The following is a 20,458-nucleotide window of genomic DNA, read 5'->3' as shown; positions in this document are numbered from 1 at the left end:
AAGCCTGTAATCCCAGCATCCAGGAGGCTGAGACTAGAGGATTGCGGTTTTCCAACAGCCTCAGCTATTTAGCGAGGCCCTTCGCAACTCGGTGAGACTCTTTAAAAAAACAAAAAGACTAAAAAATTAGAGTTGGGGTGTAGGGCGGAGGTACAATGCCCCTGGGTTCCATCCCTATTACTGCATAAAAAGACTAAAAAATAGGGCTGGGGGTGTAGCTCGGAAGTGCAATGTCCCCGGGTTCCATCCTCTGTACCGCGAAAAAATATAAATATAAATATAAATAAATAAAAATAAAAAAGACTAAAGAATAGGGCTGGGTGGGGGTGTACCTCGGAGGTACAATGCCCCTGGGTTCCAGCCCCAGTACCGCAAGAAAAAAAAAAAAAAAAAAAGAAAGAAAGAAAAACTGGGGCTGGGAGTGTAGCTCGGAGGTAATAATGCCCCTGAGGTCCGTCCCCAGAACCACAATAAATAAAAAAATAAAATAAAATAAAAATGACTTGGGGTTGTAGTTCTTGTAGCTCCGAGGTAGAATGCCCCTGGGTTCAATCCCCAGTAAAACACACACACGCAGACACACACACACACACACACACACACACACACACACATGAAACCCATTAAAACATGTAAGAAGACGAGTATAAACAGAAAATGTGCAAAAAAATGTTTAAAGCAATAATAGTTTGGTTGTCAGTTCCTGTGCTAATCTAAATTCGTGAATTAAAAGGAAAGTTTATATTTGTGCATATGTAATTTAAAAAATAGAGACTGCAGTGAGTTAATGTAGTTGGTTATATTTTGGACAACACTTAAGTCTCTTCCATTTCTCTACAAAATTCTGCGACATTCTGCCTTGCAGCAACCCTAGCTCCCTTCTCCGTGAACTGTAGTATCTGCGGGTTCTCAGGGAGGAGACTGGGTCCACCCGCCCTCTTTTATAAAATGTATTCTTGTCGCTATTTGACTGGCTGCTCCTCCAAGATTTCCCTCTGTTATTGGTCAGTCTCTCCGTCCATCACTTTCGAACCCTAGGACTCCATTGGTCCGCGATAGCCGGCCTCCGGCAGCTGGCTGCGCTCACGCAGGGGGCTGTTCCCTGGTGACGTCAAAGGCGCTCCTCGCCCACATTCCAGGGCCGGGGCGGAGACTTCCCGCGGCTCTGCCTTTGTGGGCGGGCCAGGGAGGAGAAACAGACTTCTGATTGGTTACGGTGGGCGAGGCAAACATCCGATTGGTTACTTCCCTAGAGGGAGGCGGGGTCGCAGCTGGGTCCTGAAGCCTAGCTGGGGATCCCTGGGGAGTCTCAAAGTTTGTGTCTAGGGCTGTAGTGGAAAGTGGGCTTTTGCGAAGGTTGGGATGCGAGCTGATTTGCCACCTTAGTTTCGGATGCACATCCCTCTTTAACCTCTGCAGCCTGTGGTCCGAGACCTGGACTGCTGTGTCCCCGGGAATCCTCAGCTCTCCGAGGACGCGGGACGGGGACCCCCGACCGTTCTCCCTCAGGCAGGGAAGCAGACGTTTTCCTGCCCGAGTGTGTAAGCTCTTCGCACACGCACCAGTACACGCACGCACACGCGGAGAGAGGAATCGCGCGGGTCCGAGGCGCCTCTGCTCGGCCCCCTCCTGCCCTCAGCATCCTCGGCCCTGCGCGGCCCGGACCACCATGGAGGTGCTGGAGAGCGGGGAGCAGAGCGTCCTGCAGTGGGACCGCAAGCTGAGCGAGCTGTCAGAGCCCGCGGAGACCGAGGCCCTCGCGTACCCCACGGTGAGGCCTGGGCGGCGGGCCCGGGTGGCTGGAGAAGGGGAGGTGTTGCCCTTGGGTAACAGCTGGAGACTGGGAAGTGGGGAGGCCCTAACCAAGAGGTCTGGAGAGAGTTTTGCTGTCTGAGCAGATGAAGAAGCCCCGCCCTTTGAAACTTTCTTAAGAGCAATAACACTTCGTTTTTATTTCTTTAGCAAGTTAAGCTTTTTTTTTTTTTCTTACACCATCGACGGCTCCCCCCACCCCGTTTCTTCTTGTTGCAGGAAAGGGGGGGGGGTGTTTTGAGAATTGCATGCCTCCTGCTTGATTTTTGTGGGAAGGTTTTTTTTTTTTTTAAACAAACCTGGATAAGCTAAAGTAGCATTTTCTTTCCAGCTGTCTCACACACTCCCTCTCTCTCTCTCCCTTATTTGTATTTTTAAAAGCACATGTGTGCGCATGTGTCTGCTGGAAAAGCCTCCTCCACAAAAGGAGGAAGGCTGCTTTATTTGGCCTCTTAAACTGTACTGCCAAGAAATCTACTTCCTTCCTTTTTAAAGGAAAGACTCGCTCTTTAGAGGAAAGAGTCAGGAAAATAAGAGGCATTTGCATATTTCAGAAAGACACCAGGGCAGGTCGGGGTAGCTCCACACCAGTTCCATGTCCCCTGGATGCTTCAGAAACCTCTTTGGAGATGAAGCTGTCGAAGAGCTGTGGACGTTTTCAATTTCAATTCTTTTTTTTTTTCTTTTTGGCATTAAAAATTACAAAATGAAAATTTGTTTCCAGTAGCCAGAACTGATAATATGGCTTTGTCCAAGATCTCTTTATCTCTTTGTTTCTTTTTGTATCCGAGTAGAAGTTTGTAATGAGAGGGAACCGCCAAGGAGGAAAGGAGTGGGTTGGCTGCTTTTCCCTCCACGGTTCTTTTAGTGGGGTTGGTACCAAGATATTTGAAACTTTTGAAAACGGGCCTGCAGACTCCACCTCTTTGGCCTTTGCCTCTGGCCCACATTATTTTGGGAAAGGAGATGATGAGGGCCTCTACCACCGATTCTCACCAGAAAGCTTTGAGGTGGCTGAGAAGGGCTGGTTGGGAAAATTCAGAGTACAGAGCTGAGAGGGTGTGGTAGTTCATGCTGGGGCGAAAGCCAGATGTTCAGCATGATTCTCTGGGCTCTGCTCACAGAGCTGTCCTCAGGAGAGAACATGTGGGTGCCTTTGGATGGGGGGCCCAGATGTGTTTCCTGTTCTCCGCAAGGAACCTAGAGGATGTTGACCCTCAAACACCTTCTGATTATGGGTGTTCCAGATGTTGATACCAATATGAGCTACGTTTCAACTGTGCGTGGAGGGGCAGTCCTTCTCTTTTGTTCTGAAATATAACACACTGTTACTCTGGGAACGTCCCACCCAGCAGCTGTAAAGCCACAGCCCCCGGGCTGTGTTTCAGAAGCTGGGCTGAATTATATACAGGCATCCTGGACCCTGCGGCTTGTGTTGTGAGGCTTCAGGCCCAGGGCTGAGAAGAAGCTAGCTACCTGTGACTGTGACCGTGGCGTTAAGTCCAGGACCAGGAGGGACAACATGGTCTGTCTCTCACTAACATCTAGACGCACACTTGCAAGGATAGAGACCTCACATTCTTGTTGATGTTAGTGGCTCTGGTTTTCTGTGTCATTGTGGTAAGGCAGTCATATGGCATCGTTTTTCTTCTGATCCTCTCGTTTTTATGACTATTACGTTCTCTGCTTAGTCTGGTGTCTGCCTCAGAACAGCTCACTCCTCCAATGCCCCTGCTCGCTGCTGCAGGTCATCGCGACAAACTGTGTATATAAACTAGTGTTGAAAGAGGTATTGCGCTTAGTAGGGCAGGCAGTTGGATTCTATTCCTTTGAACTAAGAGGAGGGAGCTTGAAAATAGATAACGTTCCCATTCATGCCTTAAACTCTGTTGTGGATCCGGGTGCAGATCTGTTTATTACTGTCATTTGTCCATAATGTGGAAGGAGGGACCCAACCTCCCTGAATCTCCACATGGTAAAAGGATGGGGGTCTGTTTATCCTTTCAGTTAATATTTATTGAATAGCCTATAAGTGCCATACATTATTGTAAGCACTTGGCGCACATCTGAACAAAAATAAGCAGGCAGAAATTCCTGATCTTGAGAAGCTTGTGTTCGTGTGTGTGTGTGTGTGTCTATGTACAAACTCATAGGAAAAAATAAACAAATGAAACACAGAGAAATAAGTGATATTGTATATTGTACAATGTAAATAACAATGAAGAAAGTAAAAGCAAACAGAGTAATTGGGGATAAAGAATTCAGGAGGGAGGAAGGGCCAGCTGTGGTACTGAATGGAGTGATCTTCGCCAGCCGTCTGCACGCGGGTTCAGAGGGGTGAGAGTGTTCACTCCATGTGGTAAAAAGCCAGAGGGTGTCTGAGATGAGTCTGTGGTGCTATCATCTAATGTTTTAGATTCTCCCATCTGGGTAAGTTCTTTTCCTTGTAAATATAGGCTACTACAGATTACTTCTGAGATACCGGTGTCTGTTTTTGGAATGACCCACTGAAATTTTCCAAGTTGCATGAACCGGGTTTCTTGCACAGGGATAGGAGTCTGCGGTGTGTCGAGGGGGCAGGTTATAAGTTGGGAGAGCAGTCAGAGATGACGATAACTCAAAAGGAGGGCTCCTCGCAGCTCTCGCCCCTGTGTATTCCTAGGCGGCCCCACTCTCGGTCGCCATCTTGGAATTCTTCATCGTTTTTGAACAGGGGCCCCGCGTTTTATTTTCATGTGGCACTGGCTCCCACAAATTATGTTGCTGGTCCTGCTGAAAGACATTGTATTTAGAGCTTTGTATCATTTATCCCTCTTAATGATTCAGTGAGCAAGCCATCTTTTTAATTCTCATTTTACATACGCGAAACCTGAATCTTACTGCGTTTAAACAACTTGGCCCAGGCCCACAGCTAATTAGTAACACAACCTGGATTCCACCCCAGGTTCGCCTGTCTCCAGAGCCCGAGTTCTCGCCTGTCATGCTGAAGGAATGAAGAATCTTGAGCTAAAGAGAAGGATCTGAGTAAGAGATTGGGAGACAATGACTGGGACACAGAAGTTCCTGAGCCCCAAAGCAGCTAATGTTTAACAGGGGCTGACAATGGCAGCCACCACGCCTTCTTGGCATGGTGGCTTTCATTGTTCTAAGTAGAGATTTCATTACCACTTGGGTGATTGTTAATGCCCCATTTTAGCAAACCTGTCACATACCTGATGTCAGAAAACACAGAACGTTCCCGTTGCCCACGGCTAGGCTTGGTGTGTTTCTCAGGCGCCTTCTGTGAACCACGGTGAGCAGTGTTTTTCTCATTTGGTTCGATAGCAAGCCTTTTTGGTTCACAAGGACAAAGGCTTAGAGGAGACAGATTAAAAGTCTAAAACATAATAGAGCGCGGAGGTAGGACCGATGGAGATTTGCTATTAGATCCCAAATTGCTTAAAACCCTTGGGCTTCCTCTTGAAGCTTAGTTTTCAGAGCTGGGGTATAGTTTAATGGTAAAGTACATGCTTAGCATTCTCAAGGTCTTGGCTTCACTCCCTAGCACCCCCCCCCCCACACACACACACAATTTCCTTTCAGATGATGGAATATTATTTTAATTTAGTGAATAGGAATAATACTTTTATGAAAGTGGTTACTTCCAGACTAGATACAGATTAAAAGTGTGTTCAGAAAAGATGGCAGATCTAGGAGAGAGGAGCAGGTCTCTTAGGGTTAGATATCCCTGGGAGAAACCGTGTCTCTTTCTCCAAGGATGCTGGGCATTTCTTACATTCATATTGTGTTCCTCTAAGATTATGTGCCAATTACATTTCCAGAAACTACGTGTGGGTTTTTGCAGTTTATTTATTTATTACTTGTATTGGTGCATTACAGTCTTATAGTCTCACATCATAATATAATTCATAGTAATAGCGACACACATGCACACAGTATTTTTTTTGCAACTTTAAGAGGAAAATGGCCTGCAAATTTTATCTATGTATATTATATATTCACAGGTTTCGTCTGAAAGAATGTCTAAAAAATGAATAACTTCTTATTTCTTGGAAAGGGATTTGGGGGATTAGAGGTCAAGACAGGGAAAGAGGCTTAGCTTGACATTATACCCATTAGGACCATTCAAATTTCCATCTCTTGGATGTGTTTAGACAATGGAGAATTACATCTTGAAGGCATCTTCTGAAACTGGACCGGAGGTAACTTCTATCTGAATGTCATTGGGGGCAAAGGACCTTCAAAGCTCTATTAAAATTCAGGACCGCTCCAGTCTTTGGAGGTCTTGGATGAAGAATATTGAAAGTAGGAATGCTTAGTACAAAGGCCTCTGGGGTGGAGGTTGGCAGTGGATTTGTGTATGATAAACCTTGTGATCTTGGTAACTTTTATATCCTTGTTTAGCCAACAGGAAAATAAAGATTTTATAAAAATGGTTTTGCAGCTATTGAGTCCTTTTTGAAAAGTATATCATAGGCAATAGTCTGCAAAAATAACAGTTGTTCTGCTTGTTTTAAATGCAAAATATTTATTGAGTGGTTATGCTACTCAGATTTTAACTCTGGTCAGTTCTTACAGTGAAATGGTTGGTCCCAGACAGGGAAAGAAGAGAACACTCAACCTGCCCAGGCCAGATGGGAACATCTGGCCTCCAGGTCTTGAACTGACTGCTGAGAAGCAGTTGGCGGGTCTCACAGGCTGGTGGTTTCCTCTTCCTCCCGGCAGGCTCAACGACTGATAAGGTTCCAATGGGATATTGAAGTTTGGGGTTGGTATTCTAGCTGGGGCTCATCTCCTGTGATTGACCCCTGGCCAGGTTCTGAAGGAGGGCCTGGGGCCTCGTTGGCTGAGAATATTATCACTTATGGTCACTTGACCTCCATCAGCTAAATTAGCATGGAGTTTGAGCAGGACACGTGTGTGTGCGCGTGCGCGCGCGTGTGAGTGTTACTGGGGATTGAATCAGGGGCATTCTACCTCTGAGCTATACCTCCAGCCATTTATTTATTTATTTTGCTTGAAACAGTGTCTCGCCAGGTTACTGAGAGCCTCACTAGGTTGCAAGGCTGCCCTAGAACCTATGATCCTCTCATTTCAGCCTCCCAAGCACTGAGATTACAAGTGTGCGCCACCACACCTGGCAGGACGTGACATTTGAAATAAGTATAATTTGTCTTCAAGGCTTTCATTTGACCTTTCTGTACCTTCTAAAACCGTTTCATGTTCTCCTCTCTCCTCGGCCCCTAGGGCTCATCGTAATGATGTTCTCTTTCTACCTCTTCAAATTTTGCTCTCAGGAAAGATTTGATAAACTTACAGGAAAATTTAAAATAGTAGTAAGGCTAAACATGTTACCACTAAATGGAGAACTCTGGGCACTAGCCAGGTGGTAGGGGAGAAACGGTTGGGAAGGGGCAGAGAACCTTCCAGATCTCCCCGTTATTCCATATGTGTGGCTTTTTTAAATAAGGCAACCTTTTGCTCAAGTGTGGCTAATTTATGCTTTAGAGGATCCCCCCCCCACTGGCTTAACAAAAGAAAAATACAGTGGTGCACACCTGTAATACCAGTACTTGGGAAGTAGAGACAAGAAGCTTGCAGGTTCAAGTCCAGCCTTAGCAATTTAGCAAGATCCTGTTTCAAAATAAAAACAAAAATGGGGTTGGGTTATAGCTTGGAGGTAGAATGCCTCTGGGTTCAACCTCCAGTATCCCAAAACCAAACAACAAAAATCTTTGACCTACTATTTTATCATCTCTGAAATTGTTCTTGTGGTGTTCATGTGGGTTGGGGGAAGATCGGCACAGGCGTGGTCCTGAGAGGCAAGAGGAGGCACAGAGTTTTGTAGTTGCTGTCCTTCTTGGGAGATCTCTCTGCTCTGTGATGTTCTGTGGCAGCAAGTAGCTCTGAAGTGAGGTTGCGCTTGCAGAGGAAGGCTGCACCTTGATTAATAGTAGAATGTATTGCAATGCTTCAGCTGCAGTATCCCCAAGTTGATCCAGATTGGCTCAGGCAAGTAAATTATTATCCCATGTTGCAAGAGGCCTAGAAAATGTAGGTCCTTGTTTGAATGATTCAGCACATCCTCAGTGTTCCTATGGGTCTTGGTTCCATCCACCTTTGTTGGAGGCATGATGGATATAGGAGGTGTTACGTGCAAAATGATAATGTTCAGAGGAAGAAGAGAGGTGATCTTGTCCTGTGTCTTTTTTTTTTTTTTAAGATGGACATAATTCTTAATAGTCCCTGTTTGATTTTTCTCAGAACTTTATTGGTAAGGATTGGGTCACATGACCATTGCTAAATTAGTGGCTGGACAGGAGTTTGGGATTTCTCTGGTTGGCTTAGGTTAATTATTTGGGAGTGGAAGAGATACTGGAGATGGAACCGGCTTCATCTTTTAGTACAATAATCTGAGTTGACAGTTCTTAGTGAAAAAATGTGTTTGTTTTACAAAGACATGCTTGTTTTCACACAAAGATGGGCTAGCAACTGGAAAATGCTTTAATATCCACAGTAATTAGCCCTGAGAGCCAAAGAGCAAACCCAAATGCTCGCAAAGTTCCAGGAACATTATTTAGCGGTGATCTGGTTGCCCATTCAGAGGCAGGAAGAGTCTCTCTGAAATATGCACAGAGGCTCTTCACGGAGGGTGGGTGTTGGCGGGGAATGGCTGTGTCCTGATTCATTAACTAGGACGTGTAGAATTAACTATATTATCTGGACTCTCAGCATCAGGGTCAGATCCCAGGAATGGAAGTAGCTAGCTGAGCCTGTAATCTTGCTCACCAAGCAAGACAAGAATGACTTGTTCTGATGGAGGTCCCACAGCAGGCAGAAAGCCAAATGCCATTTTTCAAAGAAACTGTTTTTCCCGTTACATATGGCTATTAAAATATTGATGATACCACCTGTGCCTATTTGTCGCTCAAACTGCCTGCCGCAGCCTGGCATAGATCTCACCTGTCTGCTGACTCTCTTGGGGCATTTGGTGGGGCATCTGGCTTGGCTAAGTAATGATCTTAGGAGTGAGAGAAGGGTGTCTATGTTCTCTGTCCCTGTAAAATCAGAAACAAAAGGAAATGATGAGTTTCGCCTTCATTGGATGAACCTTGAACTTACTCCATTTTCTCCCCACTCATCGAATGATCTCTGGCTCTTCCAAATAAAGTTCTAAATGACTTCGATTTTTCCTTGAACCTATTGTGTCGGTTTTGCATGAGGCACATAGGAAGTTATGGCCCAGTTTCTCTATGGAGAATCGGAGACCGGGAGTGGTGAGATTTGCCCAGATGGATCGCAAGCTGTTTGAGGACAGGAGATGCAACTGTCATTTCTGTATCCTCACGGCTTTCACTTAAGTCAAATTTAGGATGTTCAGAGTTACATAATAATCCCTTAGTGCTAAAATACGTGGGGCAGAGCCGGGCATGGTGGCGCACACCTGTTACCAGTACTTGAGAATCTGGGACAGGAGGATAACAGGTTTGAGGACCAGCCTCAGCGAGTAGTGAGACTCTCATCATCTTAGTGAGACCCTGTTTCAAAATAAAAACAAAATAGGACTGGGGTGGTGGCTCAGAGGTAGAATGCTCCTGTGCTATACACACAGAAAACAAAAACAAAAACAAAAACAAACAAATATTGGGCAGGACAATCCCAGAGAATGGATAAGCTAGATAGCCTTGGCTTCTTTTGTTCATATACCTTTTTAAACACTGGATTCTTCTAAAAAGTTCTGCAAATGTGAACGTTTGCTATGATGGTGACTCCGGCACTTCAGTGTCAGTGTCTCTTTTTGTTTTGTTTGAAGAAATGAGAGGGTGGAGGGTTGAAGACGGCTTCCACCTGGGGTGGCCGGATTCCTCTGCCTTTGTGGAAGGGGCGAGCCTTTGCTCCAGGCGGGTTGGGTGTTGAGGGCCCCTGGCTCTACGGTGACCTTGGGCGTATCTCTTGGATCTCAGTTCCATCATTTGTCATTACCTGGCCTATAATAGATGCATTTTTCCACCGTGTCCCCCGAGTCAAACGTCTTCCTTTTCAGGACAAGATGTCCCAACCTTTGAAGTCTGACATCATGCGGGAAGCAGAGGGGGCCTATAATTTTTCTTTCTTGTGCGTCTGTATTTCCTCTTTCCGGCTTCTACCTTCTGCTTCTAAACACAGGTTCCTGCCTCCGACACCTGCTTGCCAGATGCTCCTTCTCACTCATTTTCCCTGTTTTGTTTATGACCAGATCTTCTCAAATAAGCAGCCAGCAGCTGCGGCCTCCGGTCTCTCTCTCGCTCTGCCCTCCCGGGCAGACCACTGCACTCTGGTTCCCATCACTGATCCATGGTCCTCCAAACTTCCCTACCTGCTAAATTCAATAATATTTCCTCTGTCTGCCTGCTGGGTCTAATGGAAGTACTTGGCCATTCTAACCATAGGGGCATCGCAGAACTCGTTTTTTTTGTGTTGTTTTGTTTTGTTTTGTTTTGCGTTGGTTTCTGCGACACTCGGTGGCTTCAATTTTCCTCCTTCACAGACAACCTTCCTTGTTGCCTGTCCACTGTAAGCATTCCGTGCTCAACTTTCTCTTCTTTCGGTACACTCCCGTGACCTTTTTTTTTTTTTTTTTATCAACTTCAAGGCAGCTGGTCCCTAGATCTTCCTATCTGTTGTTTGTTGATAGAAAGCAGGGGATCTTTGGAGTTTGACCCAAGAATTTTCTCAGTCTTAGTCTAGTTGCTGAACAACTCTGCTTGGAGAAACCTTGAATCTTTGTGATGTTTACTCTGACTAAGAAGAGATGGGGAAATTTTGATCTCCTCTATCACTGGATCCATTTATCTCTGGAGATTTTGGTGACTCAGTTCTCCTCCTGCAGTATAAATACAGCAGGAGTTCATGAGTCACTCCTGGGACATAGCTGCTTCAGAGCCAATGTCACCTACTGGATACAGGCAGGGTTTTGACTAGACTTTTGCTTCCACTTGGGCTTGGGAAACCTTTTGTGGAAGTTGTTGGGGACATGTCTGAGTTTTTTGAAATGTTGGAAGGTCAGTGCAAAAGTCAGACATAACCTCTTAGATAATGTAGTGTAAGTTCCTTTGCCAGGCTCAGTTACAATGACTTCAAATTAAATGATTTCATGTTAGAGTTTTGAATTGCTCTTTTCTGGTGTAATTTGTTTATCTAAGCTTTCTTGACATTTTTGAAAGGCTTTGATTTTTTTTTTTTTTTTAAGAGTTTAAGGTGTGGTGCTGCACACTTGTAATCCCAGCATTCGGGAGGTGGAGACTGGAGGATCTTGGTTCATGGCCAGCCTCAGCTATTTAGTGAGGCCCCTTGCAACTCAGTGAGACCCTGTTTCAAAAATAAAGAGTAAAAAATTAGGACTGGAAGCATTGCTCAGAGGTATAATGCCCCTGGGTTCCATCCCAGTACCACAAAAAAATAAAATAAAATAAAAGAGTTGAGACAGGTTACTGTGAACCACCCAGCCATCCATGTCTCCTTGTTGGAAGCCTCAGTTCACTCTTGGGAGAGAGTTTTTCTTTTGGGGGAGTAAAGCATTTTGATGTTTGAACTCATAGGGTGCTTCACACCCTAACTGTGAAATATGTATTCATATTACATGGTCCCAAGGTCCTGTTGGTATTTCATGTATTGTGTTTCTACCATTAAACGTTTCCTGTCTATACAAAATCGGCCATTAAAACAATGAGATTCAGTTGATAGCATTTTTCTTTTGGACAACTCAGTTGGCAGGTGTGGCTTGACATTTTGTAGTCTCTGCTTTCTGACTTAAAACCTTGCCTAAGTAAAAACCCAGACAACAAAGAATGGAAACACAGAGAGGCACCGACGTAGGAAACATTTTTTTAACATTAAGGAAAAAGAAAACCCTTCCTTAGACTTCTTGGCAAGTAAAAGGAGTCTGGGGAAAAGAAAAAAAAAAATCCACAAACAGTTTCCTAGTTGTCTGAGTGGAAAATCCTGGTTTTGAATATTTCATATCTTGGAAATGTCTGAATAGATTTTGTGTTAAGGGAAATTCCTTTTGGCTGAGAAAGAGCTCCCAGGATTCAAGCTGATAGGGCGATGTTTTTAGAAAACTTGGAGGAAATAGGGTTCGTGATGAAAATGTGTCCCCACTGGCCAGTTGTGTTAAATAGAAATGTAATCCAAGGTTACCAGCCTGAGCAGTCTTGAAGCTTCCGCCATTAACTCCTTCCTTCCCCTCGCTTCCTGTCCGCACATCCTGGGGAAGAATCTCTCACAGCCGCTTCGCCCTCTGACTGGAGGATCTTTATGAACTGCCTTTTTAGACTGTGCCTGCTCTGGGAGGGAGCAGGTACACAGTTTTGACCCTGTGGCTCTCCCAGGAGAGTGGAAAGGAAGATAGATAAACAAGTCATCGAATTTCACGTCATTAAATATCTGGTATGTGTTTTGCATTAGAGTTGTGTTCAAAGTATTTCTGTAGCAGAGAGGATTGCATGGCTAATCTGAAAGGGAGGGAAGAGTTGGGGGACACTCTCCAGGACAGGTGATATTTGCAGTGGGTGTGGATGTATAAAGAAGAGTTCTCCAGGCTTGGGGAACAACAGGTACAAAGCGGAAGTGTGTATAAAAAGTCATGGTCAGCTGGGCGTGGTGGTGCGCGCTTGTAATCCCAACATTGGGGAGGCTAAGACAGGAGGATTGCGGTTTGTGGACAGCCTCAGCTACTTAGTGAGGCCCTTTGCAATTCAGTGAGACCCTGTTTCAAAATAAAGAATACAAAATAGGGCTGGGGGTGTAGCTTGTAGGTAGAATATAGAATGCTGCTGGGTTCCATCCCCAGTACAAAAAAATATATATATAGTCATGGTTGATTCTGTATGTAGTTTGAGAGTAGGGAGCTCTGAGGGGAGTTTTAAGAGACAGACAAGATCACAAAAGGTTTGCATGCTTTGAGAACATTGGGACACTCTTTTGTAGGTAGGAGGTTGGGTGGGATAATTTTTGTCAAAAGAGGCACAGAAGCAGAGCTGTATTTTAAGAAGGAAACCCTCATGGTTAGAAAGGATGGATTGAGGGGCAGATTTTTTTCTTTTTTCTTTTTGGCAGTACTGGGGATAGAACCCAGGGGCATTCTACTTCTGAGCTACACCCCAAGCCCTATTTCTTTTTTCTTTTTAGTCTTTATATTTTGAAACAAGTTCTCACTGAGTTGCAAAGGGCCTCACTAAGTACCTGAGGATGGCCACAAACCATGATCCTCCTGTCTCAGTCTCCCAAATGCTGGGATTACAAGTGTGCACCACCACCCCTGGCTTGGGGGACATATTGATGAAACCTCATGACCTGCTGGCTGACTCTTCTATCCAGGAGGTAGAGCAAGACACCATGAGGGCCTGAATGCCCAAGGGAGGAACAAATGAATGTAGGAGGATGAGAAGCTAGACTTGGTGAAGGGTGGGGAGTGTGTGTGGGTTGCGGAAGACTTCCTCCCGTTTCTGACTTGGTAGAGCCAGGCGCCATTGACCTAGAACAGAAATATCTGGAGGGCGAATGGGTTTGGTGGAGACGATGAATTCCATTCAGCCTTGGTGTCTGGCGTATTTGTGGCTCACTCAGGAGCAATACCTCAAAGGCCTTTGGAAACTTGGGACTGGAGTTTGAGGAGAAGTCTCTACAGAGAGTGGATTTGGGTGGTAGGAGTCTGGTGGGGGGTATAGGAAGCCACCAGTTCAGAAAAACCGAGCGGTCGGGGTAAGAAGATGTACAGATAGAACACAGAAAGATTTGGCAGGAAAAGTACAGAAAGCCAGGGGAAGCTTTACAGGAGAGAGTTGCTAGAGAGGGTCTAGAGAAAGACGGGCTGCCTGTGGCCTTTGGGTGACTGCCAAGATCTCCAAGGACTGATTTGCATGTGGGCCCAGGCTGGCACCTGCACATCTTTGCGGCCCAGGGCTTTTGCTGGATTCAGAACCTGTGTGCTGGGCCTTTGGCACCTGCTTGGAAGGAGAAGAATGTCCACGCCGTACCATACATTGCAGAAAGGCAGAAACTGGGAGTAAACCGACAAGTTGTGCGACACACACAGCACTTCTTTGTTTTCTAACAAATTAATGTCAGTTCTCAAATTTGGCTTTGGGCACGTTACTGGTGCCAGTGTAGTTCTATTAGGGCCCTTTCTTCATTAGGCCTTTTTTTTTATTAGACCATTTCTTTCTTCATTAGGCCATTTCTTTTATTTCTTTATTAGGCCCTTTCCTCTAGACTGAGCCCTTCTATCCCTGGGTGTCCTTGTCGGCAGGTGGGGTTTGTGCATCTGTCTTTTGCATGTGTGTCCTTATGATCTGCAGGCTTTGCAGTGTGTAAAAAGATGGCTCTGGACCCTTTAGTCCTATAGAAGAGTGTTGGGATTTATCAGATGACCACAAACGTGGAGTCTCTTCCTTTCTTTATTTCTTCTGAGACTTGTGCTGAAAAGTGGGTGGATTCAACAAATGCCAGAAGAGTTTGAGCCCAGAGGCACTGACAATATTTAAATGGCAGAAAAACAGAGGGGGAAAAAACCCCCCCAAACTCTCAGATTAAGTGGGTCCATTTTTGTATGAAGTAAGAGCAGGGGCAGTTGAGGACAATGGCTTTGTAGTAAGACTCTGAGCCTGTAACAGGAATGTCAAAATAAACTATCCTGTCTTCAAAGAACGAGTGTGGCTCTGAGCAAGGCTTTGGTGTCAGGTCCTGCAGGGGGCTGTGGCAGCCACATTCTGGCTCCCGCCCACCCAGTGTGCTGGATTCTGCCCTTATTTTGTTCAAGGATGTTCTTTTCCCCGCCCTTGTGCCTCCCAGGGGTAAGAGACACAAGAAAGAGAGGAAAGTCACTTGATTAGAGCCCGAGATCACGCACAGGAGGGGAGAAGACAGAGGAGACTGGAGGTAAGCAAAGCCCTGGGTCCAGACAGTGCAGAACAGAGTCGGTTTCTTTGAGTTTAGGATTCACTCCTCAGTCCATCAGTGTGGTGGCTTAGGTGGGTTTCTGAGAACCAGCCGGGGAACAGAAGAGGCTGTCCTGTTCTTTCAATAGGAAAGTATCTTGTGAGTTTCAAGAAGCACCTATTTGAGCATTTCTTCTCAAAAACTTTACATTTTTAGAGCAGCTTTAGGTTTATTGCAAAACTGAGCAGGAAGGAGAGAGTTCCCAGAGACCTGGTCCCCCAGCAGGTGCAGCCTCCCCAGCTATCAACATTCTTCTGGAATATGGATTCATAAGCTGGGGTTACTTGTAGCAGCTTTTAGTTTTAACTTTGTTTTTTAGAATGAGTAACAATTAGCCCAGTGTGGTGGCACATGCCTATAACTCCAGTACTTAGGAGGCTGAGACAGGAAGATTGCAGTTTTGAGGCCAATATCAGCAACTTAGTGTAACTTAGTACAAGTCAGCAAGGTCCTGTTTCATAATAAAATAAATAAATAAAAAGGGCTGAGGGAGTAGTCTGGAGGTAGAATACCCCTGGGTGTAATCCCCAGCAACAAAAGAAAAAAAAATACCATGATACCCAGGCGCAGTGGAATATACCTGTAAATCCCAGTGACTAGAGAAGCTGAGACAAGAGGATTAAAGGTTTGTTTGAGTCCAACCTCAGCAACTCATCAAAGACCACCCTATTTCAAAGTAAAGAATAAAAAGGGCTGGGGCTTTAGCTTAGTGGGAGAGTGCCCTTGGGTTCAATCCCCAGTGGCAGAAAAAAATAATAATTGTAGATTAGCTTTCCTTTGTAATCAGCAAGAAAACATATTGGCTCCCAAAGGCCTTAAACATGTATGTGTATGTGCATTATTTTTGCTTTGAGTTAAAAAAAAACATATTCAAACTACAGGTGTACAATTATAGATTGCAGTTTCAATAGCATACAATTGAAAGTTTCCCCTTTCTTTGAATTTCCAGAGGACTTAGTCACTAGACTGTGTTCTTTGCAAAGAGACTGGGCTCTAGTGGTGCAATACCGTGTGTTTTGGTAACCAAAATCCCTGAAGCCAATCTTTGTAGCTACAGCTTTCCGCTCCCTGCTCTGGGGTGGCAGTCAGCACTGAGGGATTGCCAGGAGTTGCTTTTCTGGTTCTGCTTTGGGTTTGCAAGTTTTCTTTCCAGGGCTCCTCTGTAGCCTGTGACCCACATTTGGGAGCTGCTGGAAGGCCAGGGAATATTGGGGTGAGGCCAAGCCGCAACCTAGGTGGGGACAGAACCGCCCCTCATGGGCTTGAGCACATCTCTCTGTAGGTACCTGGTGACCCTGGCAATCTTAACATACACGTCTTCTTGTGTGGCAAGAAAGAGGCAGAAATGTGGCTACTAGAGCCCTATTTGGTGAGAGACACAAGATGGGTTACAACCCAGTGGGACTTTTTGACTTAAGTCCAGACTTACGGGAGGAAACTGGTGGAGCAGAGGTGTGGGATGGCCGAGGGGGCTGAGCGTGGCGTCTTGTCTTAGCTCTTTCACTCCAACCCTTCCTGTCTCGCTGTGGGATTCTGAGGGTCCTGTGGCCTGCAGATTGCTCAAATTCTGGGTAGAGGGTTGGTAGAAAGGTCCCCACCAACAAATTATTTCTCTAGTGAGTCTGACCTCTGCTGGCATGGCTTTCAGTGATGGTTCATTGAAGTAAGAGATGAGGCAAATCCGAGCCAGGTGGAGCCCATCCGAGGGGCCCTATCAGCTCCAACCTTCACAAACCAGCTCCCCATTCCTATTTTCCACTCCCATCCCTATCTCCAGCCCTAATCCCAGTTGCATGGAGCTGGGATACTCTATGGCACAATTTTTGGGAAGCCTCAATAGGTGTGCTTGTTTTTCGTTTGTTTGTTTTGGTTTTGGTCCTGGGGATTGAAGCCAGGGACATTTTGCCTCTGAGCTACAGCTCCAGCCCTATTTTATTTTGAAACAGGGTCTCAATTAAGTTGCCGAGAGTGTTTATTACTAAGTTTCTGAGGCTGGCCTTGAAGGTGCAATCCTTCTCAGCCTCCCACATACTGGGATTACAGATGTGTGCCACCATGCCTGGCTACTTCATCTGTTTTAACCAGTACTGTGTCTCAGCTTCCAGAACAGCATTGGCACATTGTGCGTGTCAGCGGGATGTCTGATGGGTGAGTAGAGTAGTGTGTGACTGAGTCTGGGCGTACAGTCTGGCCCTTGGTCTCTTTTGTCTATCTGGGACTGCGTCACAAAAATAGGACAGAGGATGGGTGACACATTGTAAATGAGGTATCGATCACTGTGCCTGGACCAGCCACTCTAGAAGGTATTAAGTTCTTTCCCTCTACTTTTCTACTCGGGTAGTTTCAGAGCAGCATAGAGAGACTCCTGCTGGATTCTGATCCTATGGAAAAAGTTAATAATTAGAATAAGGTCTCTCTCTCTGTATGGTGGCTTAGTTGTGAAAAGGTATTTAGGGAAACACTCCACAGGTTCTGAAGCGCCTGTGTGAATCCTCGTAGGCTCAAGGTCTGGCGCAGACGCACATGACTGAATCTGCAAACCTCCATCCTTCAGCATCTGCTTCCGAGGAACTGAAAGTTCTGTAAGTATTGAGGGGGGGGGAGGGTTGGCGGCAGGTGTCAGCATTCTTTACAGTAAGAAGAAAGACAAGAAGCATGGCCCAGTCCTCGTCTCTGCTGTCCCCTGAAGCAACCTCCTATTACTGGACATTGAGATAATTTACATTGCTTTCCTAATATAAATAGCTTTTCTGGGGCCGATCATGAATATATTTAGGAATCTGTTAACAGCAGGAGATCGGGGAAGGACCTGTGAGCATGGCCTTGAGCAGCCCATGTTGAGTCCTGCTACAGCACTGGGGAGAAGCTGACAGCCTCCCCATCTGTGTGACACCGCTGTCCCCTGAGGTCTCCTAGGAGAGCAACTTTGGAGTGCCGTTGAGATATTGGCAGTAAAGACATTCAAGCCACCTGCTCTCTCTGACCCACAGTGTCTAGCCTCGGGCTTTCTAAAGAACTGATGTTAAGTGGCTGAGACAGGAGGATCACAGGTTCAAGGACAGCCTCAGCAATGTAGCAACCTGGGGAATCCCTGTTTCAAAACAAAACAAAACATAAATAAATAAATGTGTAGCTTGGAGGTAGAACATCCTTGGGTTCAATTCCTAGTACACACACAGAAGTCCTTGGAAGTAGAATTGAGTGAGAAAACCTCCCAGAGAGCTCTGCTTTTTTAGGAATAAGGACTTTAAGCTGGGTTTCTGTGCCGGCCCTGTGTCCGGACCAACTAGTGTTGTATCTAACAGAAATTTGAAAGAAGTTTTATCATGCGGATGGATGCCTTCCTATCATCTCATGCTACTTTGGCGTTTCAGGGGTACTTTGGGAGGAAGCTGTTGGAAACCTCTCCCTTACTCTCCAGCTCTCCTGGAAACTCTGCATTTTGATTCTAAGCAAAACTCTCATTGCTGATAATGAGGTCGAATGTAGAGGAAAGCAGACCTCAGCTCTGGAGGCTCACGGCAAGCAGGTCTCAGCTACAGAGAGAGGCTCACAAGTCTTACCAGGCTGCCCAATGGCCCTTCTCTAGCAAGCTGCGGCACTGGCACTGCAAGACAGTTGGCAGCTTGGGAAACTTTGTGTTGTCTTTGGTCTCTCATGAAATGCAGACACCTTCCGTTGAAAGGTTTGTTCTTTGGTATTTGCCAACCAAAAGAAAAATATCCTGGTAGGTAGATATTTTTCCCCCTTATTGATCTTTTGAGAAACTATCACCTGAGCCAAATTTGGTTTTAGAAAAACAAAAGAAAAGGCAACAGCAGCAGCAGACAACACAGGACAAGAACAAAAGCATAAAAATCGCAAATGTATATGGCACTTGGCTTGAAAATCTAGTGATTTAAACATGTGGGGACTACTAATGTCACAAACCAAGAAGTCCTGAGCTGGGCCTTCCACAGCTGCGGTAGTAAATGGTCAGTGCCGATGGGGGCCCAGAATTTTTCCCTTTCCCTTTTGTAGACTTTTGCCCACAGGAAAAGCATTTCTGTCAGATGTCACCGGCCACCCTTACCTGCAGGAGCAGCCAGGACAGTGCAGATTGTATCTGGATACCTTCCTCCCCTGAACGAAATCGGGCTGTCGGGTAGAGGAAGGGCATGATGGGTACTGAGTAGACAAGCAGCAGCATTTGCCACGCCCCAGGATGACATTTCTCCAAGCTTAGACGGTCACTGATCTGGTAGGGACCCGTGAGCTGGCCAAGCACAGCTCCTTCATCTCACAGATAAAGGAACTACTTTCTTTGCTTGGACTTCTGCTCAGTGGGCCTAAAACCTCAATTGCGCTTTCAACACCTCCTGCCCGGCTGCTGGGGCTCTGCTCTGCAGACGGTGGCCGGAATGTGAGTGGGCTGTGAAGGCCCTTTCTCCAGAGAGAGGAGTGGCCGCCAACAGGCGGTCTGTGTCTGGGAATGAAAAGGCCCGATTATGCTTTCTCAGGAAAAGCAGCTGCCAGCCATTATTACTGGGTTGCCCCTGAGTGCAGGACCTGAAACCCAGCTTTTTGGAAGGGTCACAGGAGCCCTGGCGGAGTCAGGCCTGCTCTTGAGGAAGGAGTGTGCCTAGGAGGGCCCACAGCTCGTGGGAGAGAAAGCAGAGATGTCCAGGAAAGACGAACACGGCCATCCAGAAAGGTGGCTCAGGGAGGTGGCACTGATCAGGGGGTTGTAAAAATACTGCTCTGAGAGCAGGCGGCTTTGTCTTATGGGTTGGGGGGAGTTAATCACAGGCCTGAAGCATGGTGTGTTTTCTTTAGAAGAGCAGCCCAGACATTGGCAGTGGAGAGGGAGTATTAAGATACCAGATGTAGTTGGGATGTGCTGAAAGACCACTGGCCTGGCACCAGCATTCCCTTTGAATTTTCAGATTTAATCTCCCTCCCCTTCCCCCATCTCCTGTACTGCCTTGTACCCCTGACATGGATTTCATTCCTGCCCTGGTTTCTCCTCTTTACAATTCCTTCTTTGGGGGCCCAGCCTGTCTCCTCAGTTCTAGACTCATATGCCCTCAAGAGCTTTCTCTGACTTTGCCTTGGAGCCTTGTGGCTGATGGGGCAAAACGAGGGGCTCCCATGTGCCACAGTCCATGCAGAACGTGCGCTTTGACACCGAGAGGCTGCAGATGTATTAACCCACTCAGCTGCTGTAACAAAACACCGTAGAATGCATGGCTGACACTACAGACACTTATTTCCCTTTACAGTTGTGGAGCCTGGGCAGTCCCAGATCCAGAGCCCAGCAGTGCTGTTCCCGGTGAGGCCCACTTCCTGGCTTTGCAGTTGGTCACCTCCTGTCTCTGGCCTCGCAGTGGTGAGAGAAAGTGTTCTCTCTCTGGGTGAGGTGGCGCATGCTTGTAATCCCAGTGCTAGGGAGGCTGAGACAGAAGGATCGCACAGGTTTTAAGCCAGCCTCAGCTACTTAGTGAGGCTCTTTGCAATTTAGTGAGACCCTGTTTCCAAATAAAATAATATAAATATAAAATAGGTCTGGGGGTGTAGCCCAGAGGTAGGAAGTCCCTGGCTTCCATCCCCAGTACCACGCACACACACACACACACACACACACACACACACACACACAAGAGAGTGATCTTTTGATCTTTCTTCTCGC

The 20,458-nt window shown here is 46.2% G+C and overlaps 1 protein-coding gene across 1 annotated transcript in view; it reads left to right on the top strand.

Annotated features, from left to right (window-relative positions):
* Positions 1–1,669: 1,669 nt before the first annotated feature.
* CREB3L2 (cAMP responsive element binding protein 3 like 2) overlaps positions 1,670–20,458 on the top strand; it is a gene marked incomplete at both ends in the record, with an annotated part of 126,977 nt that continues 108,188 nt past the window's right edge. Inside the window, one exon of the mRNA XM_080701454.1 lies at positions 1,670–1,771. Coding sequence (XP_080557580.1) covers positions 1,670–1,771 — 102 coding nt within the window. The remainder of the gene's footprint in view (positions 1,772–20,458) is intronic.

The sequence above is a fragment of the Muscardinus avellanarius genome (genome assembly GCF_963383645.1).
Source record: "Muscardinus avellanarius genome assembly, chromosome: 9".
Classification (NCBI taxonomy): domain Eukaryota; kingdom Metazoa; phylum Chordata; class Mammalia; order Rodentia; family Gliridae; genus Muscardinus; species Muscardinus avellanarius.
The sequence above is the reverse complement of the archived record's forward strand: the minus strand, read 5'-3'. Positions and strand labels throughout refer to the sequence as shown.